The sequence below is a fragment of the Lepidochelys kempii genome, chromosome 2 (genome assembly GCF_965140285.1).
Source record: "Lepidochelys kempii isolate rLepKem1 chromosome 2, rLepKem1.hap1, whole genome shotgun sequence".
Lineage (NCBI taxonomy): Eukaryota > Metazoa > Chordata > Testudines > Cheloniidae > Lepidochelys > Lepidochelys kempii.
The window spans coordinates 207955284-207968004 of record NC_136381.1 but is presented as its reverse complement, the minus strand read 5'-3'; the positions used below and the strand labels follow the sequence as shown (position 1 = coordinate 207968004).

The 12721-nt window shown below is 40.2% G+C and overlaps 1 protein-coding gene across 2 annotated transcripts in view; it reads right to left on the bottom strand.

The window, feature by feature from the left end:
* SKAP2 (src kinase associated phosphoprotein 2) overlaps positions 1–12721 on the bottom strand; it is a 149133-nt gene that overhangs the window by 119202 nt on the left and 17210 nt on the right. For both annotated transcript variants that reach the window (XM_073333650.2, XM_073333651.2), the window contains exons 2-3: positions 10397–10502; positions 7847–7872 (exon numbers count right to left, since the gene is read on the bottom strand). In XM_073333650.2, coding sequence (XP_073189751.1) covers positions 7847–7872; positions 10397–10502 — 132 coding nt within the window. The remainder of the gene's footprint in view (positions 1–7846; positions 7873–10396; positions 10503–12721) is intronic.

The window sequence follows — 12721 nt, the reverse complement described above, 5'->3', positions numbered from 1 at the left end:
TGCACTTTAATTCCCTGTATTCTGCACTGAACATTTCCAACAGGTTTAACTGATATCAACTAAATATTATGAACAAGACCATATTACTTTAAAGGAGGATCTGGTTCAAACAAAAAAACAAACAACGAACTCTTCTTTTTTTCACAGTTTGTTTTCCTCTGCTACTACTTGTTCATAGTAATCAGCTCAAACATTTAAGATATTACTTCAACCACTTAATCTGTAAAGGAGATCAGACATCAAAATATTTCAGCCTCTGCCCTTGAAATAGACTCTTGCTAGATCAGGGGTAGTCGATTATTTTTTGTCAAGGTCCAAATTTCTTGGTCAAGGTATAGTCAAGGTCCAGACTACAGAGAAAATAATAAACAGCAATAATAATGATAATAAACAAAAATAAATAATTATTAATAATAAATAAATAAGAAGGTAAACAAAAGGATTTTGGGGTCCATTCAAAAGTGGCTGGTGGTGCGGATTTGGCCCACTATCCACCTATTTACTATCTCTGGTCTAGACACTGTGTTAGTAAAACATCTAGGAAGGAGGAAGCAAAGAAATTGCTCAAATTTAAACTTAAAGCGTATAAAACACTTAAAGGAGGGCAAGCAAGCAGCTGCCTCCTGATTTTTTGCTAGAAGGCCCAAACGTGTCAAGCTGAAATGAGTTCCTTCTGCCCAGTATCCAGCCTCCACTACTGGAAAGAATATTACCCAGTAATTAATAAATGTAAGATTCCCAATCCAGGTTCATTAGCACAAATGAGTGGATAAAGGTACTTTCAAACTAAAGCTTGTACACTTTAGTCCCTTGGCTTTTTAGTTGATTTTCAATAGAACATTAATGAGGAAAATGACCCAATCCACCTATCACCCAAGTGGTTCCTTTGACAGCTATTCTCTCCATGCCCACTGTGACATGCAACAAACTGATAAATTATGTGCATTAAGGTGTGTGAATCCATCATCTAGGTTTTGGTATCAAGTAGTAATTTTAAACATCCAAAGAATTCCTACCTGAGCCTCACAAAACCAGAGAAAGACATCTACATATTAAGCACTACAGAAGCAGTATGAGGTTTGTAGGTGAATTTGTTTCAGAGATGTGAGGAGTCAAAACGCATAAGGAAAGTCTTTTGGGGAAAAAAATGAATGATAGAAACATTTAAGCAACTATCTCTGAAATTTCTCATGTAAAGTTCTCCCAGTGTTTCCAGAAGAGTTTTACCAGGAGATTGTATCTGGCATGTGAAATTTTCGGTGAATTGCTTAGGTTGGCAATGAGATAGGGAGATACTAAGAAGTGAGCTTAAAATGGAAAGCAGCCGCTAACTTTATTTAAAGGAGGACTAGCCATCTACAAAGCTCAGGGTACTAATGCTCTGCACACAAGTTGATTCTTTGGCCTTGTCTTCACTGCATGATAACCTCAAGTTCAACACCACCATCCTGCACTTGCTCAAGCTCAACATGTAGTTAAACTACCTTCTCCTGTTGGCACACATCAGGATCACAGATATTGCGATATTAGGGAGAGGAACAACATACCAGCTTGCCCATGTTGAAAGACGTCAGACCTCTAGAACACCCTGGCATCATGCACCTTCTCCAACTGCATTCAAAGGAGGTGAGCATGAATATGCCAGGATGGTCCACAAGAGCCTGCATAACAATGGAATAGTATCCTTTCCTGTTAATATACTCGCTTGCTCAGTACTGGTGGGGATGCATACTGTTCCCTCCCCCGCCCCCAGCTATCATGCCTGTGCAGTTTGGGAGCCCATCCATTCAAACCTTGCAATTATTTCAGGAATATTTCCAATTTTACAAGCCTGCGGAACTGTGACGTTGCACTCCTTACGTTTTATGGAAATATGCTAATGAATGTGAATATAATGTAACTGGAATATGCTTCATGCAAAGAGTCTCTTGTAAGGTATCATTACAAAGCTTATGATCTACTGAGTGTGTTCATCCCATTTGTTTGCATGTATTATTTCTATGTCTGAAGTTAGGAGAATAAGATATAAACTTGTATTACTGATATAAACATGTTAAATGGAAGCCATTAAGGGTGCTTCAGAATCCATGACCTGTAAATGGCTCTGTTTACTTGCAAACCTTCCTGGGAACTTGCCGGCCAGCCTTGGAAGAATGGAGACTAGGGGTCTCACAGGACATGTGACCATGTCACAGATACTGGAATCCATCTTAAACCTGGTGCTTTTCCATTTAGAAGGAAGGGTGGGAACCCAGAGAGAGACAAAGGATTCCCGCCTTGTGCCAACACTATAAAAGTGGGTAGACAGAACAAAGGGGTAGCCAGTCATGAGAAATCCACTAGTTACCACCTGAGCTGGAACTAACAAAGCTGTACCAGGGGAAAGGATTGGGCCCAGACTAGGAAGGCATCTAGTCTCTGAAAGAAGTTTATTGGAACATCGCTGAGGGTGAAATTTACGTGTATTCAGTTTCTTAATGTATTAGGCTTAAACTAGAGTGTTTTGTTTTATTTTGCTTGGAAAATTTTTGCTTGTTCTGTCTGTTATTACTTGAAACCACTTAAATCCTACTTTTTATACTTAATAAAATCACTTTTGTTTATTAATTAACTCAGAGTAAGTGGTTAATACCTGGGGGAGCAAACAGCTGTGCATATCTCCCTATCAGTGTTATAGAGGGTGGACAATTATGAGTTTACCCTGTATAAGCTTTATACAGAGTAAAATGGATTTATTTGGGGTTTCGATCCCATTGGGACCTGGGTGTCTGGGTGCTGGAGACAGGAGTACTTGCTGAGCTGCTTTCAATTAAGTCTGCAGCTTTGGGGGCATGGTTCAGACCCTGGGTCTGTGTTGAAGCAGGCTTCCGTGTCTGGCTCAACAAGACAGGGTTCTGGAGTCCCAAGCTGGCAAAAAAAAACAGGCTCAGAGATAGTTTCAGCAAATCAGGTGACAATCCCAAGAGGGTCTCTGTGACTGAAACCATCACAGGGACAGCACGTCATTAATTGTCTTGCCAACTTCAATGACCATTGCACCATCTGTAGATTTTCCAATCCCAGACTGATTGACGACTGATCTGTAGCAATCTGGGGGTGCCCGTTTCCATAGGCAACAATGGCATGCTTCTGGACCTTTAATGGGTCTCAGCTGGGTACTCTGCCATTCAAGGTCTGAGGCAGGGGTCAGCAACCTATAGCACACACGCCAAAGACGGCACACGAGCCGATTTTTAATGGCACGCTGTCGCCTGCCGAGTCCCAGCCACTGGCCCCGCTCAGCCCGGGACCCCGGCAGGCAGCAGCGTGCCCTTAAAAATCCTGCCGGCCCCGGCCCGCTCTTCTCCACCCCCACCACCCCCCGCCGGCTGCTGCTGCAGAGCAGGCAAGCTCCCCTGTCCCCCACCTCTTCCCCCAGCGTGCTGCGTTCTTGCCCCTCCTCCTCTCCCTCCCTGCCGCTGATCAGCTGATGGCCCTTGTGAGGTGGTGGGAGAAGCAGAGCCGCAGCGTGCTCGCTGCTCCGGGGAGGAGGTGGAGAAGAGGTGGGGATGGGGCCTTGGGGAAGGGGGTTGGAATCAGGGCATATCCCCTCCAGCCCCATGCCATGAGCTGCTCTGGACAGGGGGCTGGGAGCACCCCCATGACCCCAGCTGATACCCCCGGCCCTCTGCCCTGACCCTTACACACCCCCCCCACACACACCCCAGCCCCCTGCCCTGAGCCCTGCACCCCCCTCACATACACCCAGCCCCCTGCCCTGATCCTTGCACCCCCGCACACCCCAGTCTCCTGCCCTGACCCCTGCACCCCCCACGACCCCAGCCCTGACTCCAGTACCCCACACACATACCCCGCCCCCCCATACCCCATGCCCTGACTCCTGCACACCTCTCACATGCCCCCAGCCCCCTGCCCTGACTCCTGAACCCCCCCACATACCCAGCCCCCTCATATCCCATGTCCTGACTCTTGCACCCCCCACATTTCCACCCCCACCCTGAGCACCAAACAGGAGCTGCTGCACCCACCCTCCCACATTCCCACCTGCACCCCTCGCATCAAATGGGAGCTGCCCAGGTAAGCACTCCACACCCAAACCCCGACCCTGAACCCCCTCTCTCATTCTAGCTCCTGGGCAGACCCTACACCCCAACCCCCAGCCTGCTCCTTCACCCCCAGCCCTGTGCTCAGTGCACTCCGACCCTTAGCTCAGTGCAGAGAGAGAGGAAGAGAATGGGCTAGAACCAGGGAGAAAGTAGGTACCCACTCTATGTGGGCAGGGCCGGGATCCCAGACTGGCAGCGGGCTAAGTGGGGCCGGCAGCTGGAACCCTGGCTGGCAGCAACCGGCAGACTGAACCCCAGACTGGCAGCGGACTGAGCCACTCAGCTCACTGCCAGTCTGGGGTCCCAGCCGCTGGCCCCGCTCAGCCCGCTGCCGGTCTGGGGTTCTGGCTGCTAGCTCCTTGCCAGCCAGGATCCTGGCCGCAGGCCCCGCTCAGCCTGCTGCCGGCCTAGGTATACGGAACCCCAGGCCGGCAGCAGGCTGGCAGCATAAGATCAGCATTTTAATTTAATTTTAAATGAAGCTTCTTAAACATTTTGAGAACCTTTGTTTACTTTACATACAACAATAGTTTAGTTATATAATATATAAACTTATAGAGAGAGACCTTCTAAAAAACGTTAAAATGTATTACTGGCACGTGAAACCTTAAATTAAAGTGAATAAATGAAGACTCGGCACACCACTTCTGAAATGTTGCCGACCCCTGAGGCAAGCTCCTCACACAGCTCCATGAATGCATCTGTTTTAATGCAAAAGTTCTGAGCCCACTGCCAGTCACCCCATATTTCCAACATAATTTGCTACCACCACCGTGCATTTGCATTCCTGGCCCAGAAGTGGCGGTCTGCATAGACGTCATCTGCCATTAAAAACAGCATCAGCTAGGTCCATACTTCCACATCCACATGGTATCGTTCAATAGCTGTTCTTGTGCTACTCCTAACCATAAGCCACTGCCTCTGTCTTTTCCAGCCCCAGAAGCCCCTGCTACCATCTCCTGATGGCAGCTTATGCAGAAGCTCAAAAAAGAAACACTGCCTCAACAAAAAGAAGCAGCTCTCAGCCCGGTCATTACAGAGAGCAGGAACCATATATCAGCACATAACAGCACACCAAACTTCAAACACAAGTATGCTATCTAGGGTCCATAGTACTTTCAGTGGTGCTTCTGCCAACTTTAGCATTATTTTTAGCATGAGTTAAAAACAAAGCTCTTTTAGCTAAACATTTTGCCAGCCAAAATATGGATTCAATTAATCTCAAACATAGATAGAAATGCCAAAAACTGTAATAACTCTCAATCTTCAACAAAGACCAGGCTTCTATCTCCTTAGAACCAAAAACCAGTCTCTGTATAAGCTTCATTGAAAATTAATGTAATCACTGATCTTTCAGGAGATCTCTCTGTTGGAAAATTTAGGGCAGGTCAGACTGAGTGTGATTATACCCACTTTTGATGCATCTACAGTTCTAAAGGGCTGAAGCACAACAAGAGTCAATTAAAAAAAATACCTCAGAGGTCCTACAGGAAAACCCTAGGAACAAACAAAAAACTCAGCCTAAGCTCCCTCCTGATCTTATGGTTTATTAATAAATAAATAATAAAGAAAAATTTTAAGAAAGGGAGAGTGTTTTGGAAATTAATCCAGTATGTACGTGTTGTCTTGAGAGCAGGATAGGGATTCTACCTGTTCACAATTAGCATTATATCTTAACTGTAAGAGCCAATGTAAAATTAGGTAATAACTCATGGATGAGAATTAAGTGATATTTTCACTTTGTACATCCGTGCTCATGAATGCATCTGGATTTTCTATGTAGATAACATTTTCAAAGTTTGGTCCCGTTTATGGTACTCATCAGCATATGTTTTCGTGTCCTTTCATTTTAGTTACACTGAAAGAAAACTAAACAATGTCAAAATGTACAAGCTATACCACATGCAGTTCTAGATGCTCCATGGGGATTGAGTGTGCTCAAGGCAATGCTGTTCTTCTTAAAGGTTGTATGAACTTTCAACAAACCATATCAAATACACTCATCACTGAAATCAGAGCAGGTTATAAGCATATGGCAATCGCTGCACGCTGAATTCTTCAAGTTATATCTTCCTCTGGAGCTAAAGAAATCTCATCTCAAAATTAGTTGAGGAGGAAAAAAAATGCACTACCAACCAGATCAATGAAGTCTTTAACAGTTGGAAGGGCAGATATGCTATAAGAAGTTTTCTTCAACTTGGTTTTAAATAAATGCAGTAAATAGGAGCTCTGGTCTTTGTAACAAGCTCACATGTTTATCAGTGATCCTACCTAAAGAATTTTGAAACCTTCTGGTTGTTATATACAAATTTGGAAGTTACACATTACAGTATATACACTACAAAAAATACTTTAAAATGTAAAATATACTTTACAAAAATAAGATCAGTTTAAACTGAACAGTGACCCCATCTAATTTAAAAATAAAGCTAAGACATTTTCTTAATAAAAATACAAATTTTGCATTTATTTTCTTTATCCTTTTTCATTTACTTCTGATGAAGATGACCAAAATGTGATTTTAACTTGAGTGGAAGGACTAAGGTATAATATAAAGTGGGGTAATTTAGTTTAAACAAACTTTAAGTGCAAACTTTTGATTTTGCCAAACCCAACTGATTCCAGAAAGTTAGGAACCACCACTGTTAAAATGGAAAATTAAAGATATATATATAAATTCATTGAAATTATTTTTAAAAATCTATAGTCTGATTTTAACTGTATTTTGCTTTAGCTTTCCCTAGCTGAAAAGCTGGTTCATAGAAAGTGTCTGTACACTCTCACATTATCAGCTAGCACTAATATTAGTTATACATTAGTATCTCCTGTCTACAGATAGAAGATACCAGGGTTCTACTTTCTGCAAAGAGTGCAACTTTGCATAAGCTTTTTTGACCTCACACTGTGACCCTCATACCAGCATCCACAGGCTACAGGTCATGACCTCGTGAATTAGCATCATGAAAATAAGGGCCATTCCTGGTTTAGTTACAGAACAGAACACTGTAGCAATACACTCTTCAATTTTCTCTCTTTCTAGTTGCACTGTGCCACTTTGCTTACTCCTCAAGAAGACAATACAGAATACAAACTTCAGTTTTCATTACTAGCACTCTAAATCTTGTTCTCCTGTGCTAAAGGTCTGATTTCCTTGCTACACTATGAACATATTCATTAAGGGTGGATTAAAAGCCAATATCATATAGTCATTAAATCAACCTATTAAAAAGTAAAATAGGTTCACAAAAAAGGTCTCAAATAAATGATCACTATTAACGTTTGGTTACTGCCAAAGTAGACTGCTTTGCATACACTTTCTATGACAAAACATAAATTGTATAGTTTTAGACAATACTGAGTTTTTGTTCATCAAGTAATCTATATTTAAGACATTCAATGTATATTAAATATAAATTTCCAGCTACATTTCTAAACAAGACCCATTTATTAGCAAACTTTCTCCTATGGTGCATTCATGAATTAAATATAAGCAAGTTATTAAATGAGTGAGGTTTTAGCACACAAATTTTGAAGCAAACAGGAGATTTTTGCAGCTTTTAATTTTTTTGCTCAGTAGGGGGAGCTAGCATCCCCATCCTTAAGAGTCAATCAATGCACAAGCTGGACATTTTAATTTTATGCTTTTAAACACATGTACAGTATGTTTATTCAATTGAGAGTTTGTCAATGAGCAAAGTATTTAAGTCATACCACAGTGAAATAAAATATTTTACAATTACCTTTATCCTGGAAATCTTGAGGGTAACTGCAGGGGAGGGAGGAAAAAAAGACAACATAAAGCAATATGCATTTGGAAAGTCTCAAGATGTGACAAACACAAATACAGAAAAATTATTAGTTTCCAAATAACAGTTTTGTGCTATGAGTACTGCTGCAGCAAATTTATATTGCAAAATTTCACCTCTATTAAAACATTTAATCAATTAAACAATAAATTAAAACAATTAAACTCTTCTTCCAGTGTTTTTGAATTTGTGAGCATGATTATCAGACATTTCAAAGAAATTTCATGGAATAGTGACAAATTAAAAATGCCACTTAAAAACAGATTCAGGTGTAACAATAAAAATACTTAAAAAAAGATTCTAACACATCTGCTCAAATAGCTTAATTAAAATGAACATATTACATAACATTTACTTTTCCATTACCTTCCCAAAAGTTAATACTATATTTTAAGATGTCTCTATATAAATGAAAGCCATTTATCAGAAGTTACATATCACAATATTTTACATGTTTTAGAATGAACACAATGTGACTGGTCAACAAAGAAACAAAATTTGGATTTGGCTTGAATACTTTAGCAGCATATAAAAAACAAAATGGATATACAGAAGATACTTGTTAATTAAGATATTGATATGCATTTAAATATAATAGTACTTTGAATACATATTCACATATTGTGAATTGTAAGCAAAGCTTAATAAAATTTACCCAACAACTCTTATACGGAATGATACTACTATACCTCTTATACTGAGGGATACTACTTGCTGTGGTGAAAACTACACGCATTGCCATGTCCCCCAAAGCTATGATCCTTGCAACATACATGAACAAAACAGTTGCAGGGTGCAGTGACACAATAAGATGCAAGATAAATAAGTAAGGAAAGGTCATTGTTATGTATAGCTTTAAGTGGAATCTCAGGAAGCTTGAATTTATTTGAGTAGGTGTAAAAAGGGGAGCTGATCAGAATGACTGGCAAGTAAGATGATCTTAACAGCTGCATTTTGTATGGACCAGAAGGGGTGGTGCAAGTGTCAGGAAACCCACTGAGGTGATGGTTAAAAGCAATGAAAATGAGAATCCAGGAGGCCTTGTGTGAGAGACTTAGAAATGCAAGCAGAGATAAAAGGCTCGATCTAAGAAACATTGTGTAGAAAATAGCAATGTTTGGACCCAGCCTGGATGAGTAGAACCGGTTGGAGAAATCAAAGGTGACTCTAGCAGACACACATTTTGGGGCATGGGTAATAAGAAGAACAGTGGCCTTAGCAGTGATAAAGGTGGAAATGCAAGAATTTGGAAATAAAGATAAGGGCTGAAATCTTGGCCCCACTGAAGTCAATGGCAAAGCTCCCGTTTACTGTAATTGGGGTCAGGATTTCACCAAAGAAGTTCAGTTTTAGCATGCTGAGTTTCAGTTTATGATAAGACATTCAGGAGAAGACAGAGAGGTAGAGATGTAGGATTGAATGGGAGGAAACAAGTCAGGAGTGGAGTGTCATCTCTAGAAATGACAGCTAATGAAATCACCCAGGAATGAGTTGTAGAGAAAGAAGGACCAGAATATAGGACAGAGCCCTGGGGGACCCCCATGGAAAGTAGGAAAGAGGAAGAGGACCACCTACCAAAAGAAACATTAAATGAACAGAGAGGTAGGAGAACCCTTAGAGTATAAAGATTTGGGGGCCGGTTCCACCTCTGCCTCATTAGAACAGCACACTGAGTATACTGTCACCACTCAGTTACAGGATCACTGACATTTGTAAAGGAGTGTGACATGAGAGCCAAGGATGAATATCAAGCAGGACGGAGAAATCACCGTGAAAAACGCTGTGGAGAGGCTGAAGAGAAGAATAAGGAGTGCCAGAACATATCCTAATTTAAGATACAACATACTGCAGAACAGGGTTTTTTCCAGTATGTGTAAAACTAGGGCCAAATCCTCCTCACCCAGGTAGTCAGAGGGTGGAACTAAGTCTCTAAGCACACTCTCTGAAACAACATTAAGATGACAGCTTTTTCGGGTCTATGCTGCACTTAACAGTTTTCAATATCAGTTTAAAGGAACTTGTTGCTTAAAATTATTTTCAGGAATGGTTAAATTTCCTAGCATAGACAGGGCTAAGGAGAGAATAGGTTAAAACAAACAGATGTTGAAGTCAGTGGACAGAGTTATGCCAGCTTACATCAGCTGAGAATCTGGCCCAAAGAAAATAATCATGCAACTGCAGCAAGCATCCTGGACAAGTTCTTCCAATATTACTGTTTTTACATTTTAAAGACCTCATTAGTCAGAGAAAGACAGGTCCTGGGCCAAGAACCAAAGCCCTGATCCCACAAAGGAATCCACACAGGCAGACACCTTCTGCCCCCATTCCCCACTGAGATAAACTGAATCCTGTGGGGATTCAATTCAATTCACCCATGTAGATCCCTTTGCAAAGTAGCCATATAAAATTCCTTGTTAAAACAGAGTAGTTATCAAGAGAGCAACAAGCAATTACTAATAAATTAAAACAGTAAAGATGACTTACTTAGCCTTGACTTCTTTTATCTTCTTAATAAGAGCATCCTTTTTTTCCTTTGCTCTCTTGGATAAATTTTCTCCTTTGAGGGTATCAGATACAAATGTGTCAACATCTAGAACATGAAAAAAAAAAAAAAGGTTACACATTATAAGGGAAAAAGTGATAATCTTCTGAAGATAAATATCCCCATGTTGGATTGTTCTGATATCATCACTTATGAAGAAACCTATTTTATTGGTTCTATGCATAACATGGTTGAAATATTTCAAATTCTAAAACTGGATAAATTTGCTCTCTGCTCTCCTTATGCTTAGCACAGCAAATGCTGTTTTGACATTTGGCATCATTAAATGAGCAAGAATTACAGAAGACTAAATAAACCGTGGTGCTATGGCAAATACATTCTACCACTTATGGTATAAAGCTAAAAGAATAAACAGCTTTTGTGCATAGATTACAATCATGTTATTTTATAAGTTTAAATTTCAAAAAGTGGCTGAGTCATTTACAACATTATAGCAGAACCAGATGAAGGTACTACTGGTATGGATCAGTTGCTGGTTCCTTATAAATTCCATTTTCAGATGTCTATATGTTGCTATTGTACCCCATATTGGGCTAATAATGGATATCCAAGGCCCGCTCCTGCAAATGGTTACACATGCGCTTAATGTTACATAACTGAATAATCCTATTGAAGTCAACAGAACTACTCATGTGCTTACAGCATCTGTGCACTTGCAGAATCAGGGCCCAAGTTATGAGCTGCAAGATACCTTTTTTATTCTTAAAGCAAAAGATAAACTGATTATATTGGCATTTAGAAATGAACTGTTTAAAAACAATATTGTTTTGGTTGCGTGAGTATTTTCTCCCATTCCAACTAAAGAGGTTTGATCATTCAAAAATTAATACCCATTTCCCTATTCTTTTTTGTTTTCAAAATGAGTATGTTATTGCATATTGAAAAAGGCATGAGAAAAACAGTAAGTTTACAATATTTTATTTGCATGCTGAATTAACTACAGCCTAATAGACCTAATCCTGCCATTCTTCCTTACGTTAAACTCCCATCCACTTCAGCGGGCATTCTGCAGTCCCTACTCCTTAATGATTGTGCTCAAAAGTTCCAGTAACATTGCACCAGGACTAGATAATCCGGACTTTCAATGCAACTTCACTGGAAGCATCTCAAACACCTACATGTAGTAAGAAACTACACTGTCGGGATAGCAAGGTCAACCAACATAAGGATTCAAACTGAAAAACACCCCACATGGTATTCCAACAGCCATAATATAAGTGGTTTGTGGATATAATAGAGCGTCAATGAAAAGGCTTAGCATTGTTTTAGTGTTTAGTATTTCACAGATTTCCATAATCACAGCTGCTATGGAAGAGTTATTTATATCACACCAAAACTTAACCTATATGTCTAACCTGAAAGTTACTACCATAAATTCAAACAGCACTTGCTATGTTAAATACTTACCACATTTCGGTATACGCAAAGAGGGCCAAGTTCTTCCCCACCACTTATACACATGCTACTGCACTTAAATGAACAGCACTGCATGCATATAAGTGAAGTAAAAAGAAAAGGAGTACTTGTGGCACTTTAGAGACTAACCAATTTATTTGAGCATAAGCTTTCGTGAGCTACAGCATCCGATGAAGTGAGCTGTAGCTCACGAAAGCTTATGCTCAAATAAATTGGTTAGTCTCTAAGGTGCCACAAGTACTCCTTTTCTTTTTGCGAATACAGACTAACACGGCTGTTACTCTGAAACCTGTAAGTGAAGTAAGAATTTAGCCCATAAGATGAAAGATCACTCATTATTTCAATCCCATTATATGGCTCACACAAAGCAGGGTTAAGGTTGGAGCATTTTTGGTATATAGGAGAGTTAGTTGCAGAATGTAAAGCAAAAATTCTACTTAAAGTTATTTTAAAATAAAACTTTATATTTAAATTCCCTAACTTGAGTATTCAATTGCCTATTTTAAGTTTTCATTATGAAGACAAGTTTAACTAAGCATGATCCACTTTGCATTTTGTGCTGCAACAGAACAAATTAAGCCAAAAAATTCTTGCTTTCAAAAACTAGTTTAGCCGCTACTACAATGACAAATGTAGCCATGCAATTCTTTATTTAAAAAAAAATTACCATTTTTAGGAAATTTGGATTAGATTCCTATCATCATGCAATATGTGGCAAAATCTTGAATCTGTAAGGTTTCTGGAGATCTGAACAAGTGCTTTTCACCGAGAAGTGAACAGGGTGCCCAGCCACCCCTCCAATCACATGCAGCAGAGCAGCCCTTAGAGTA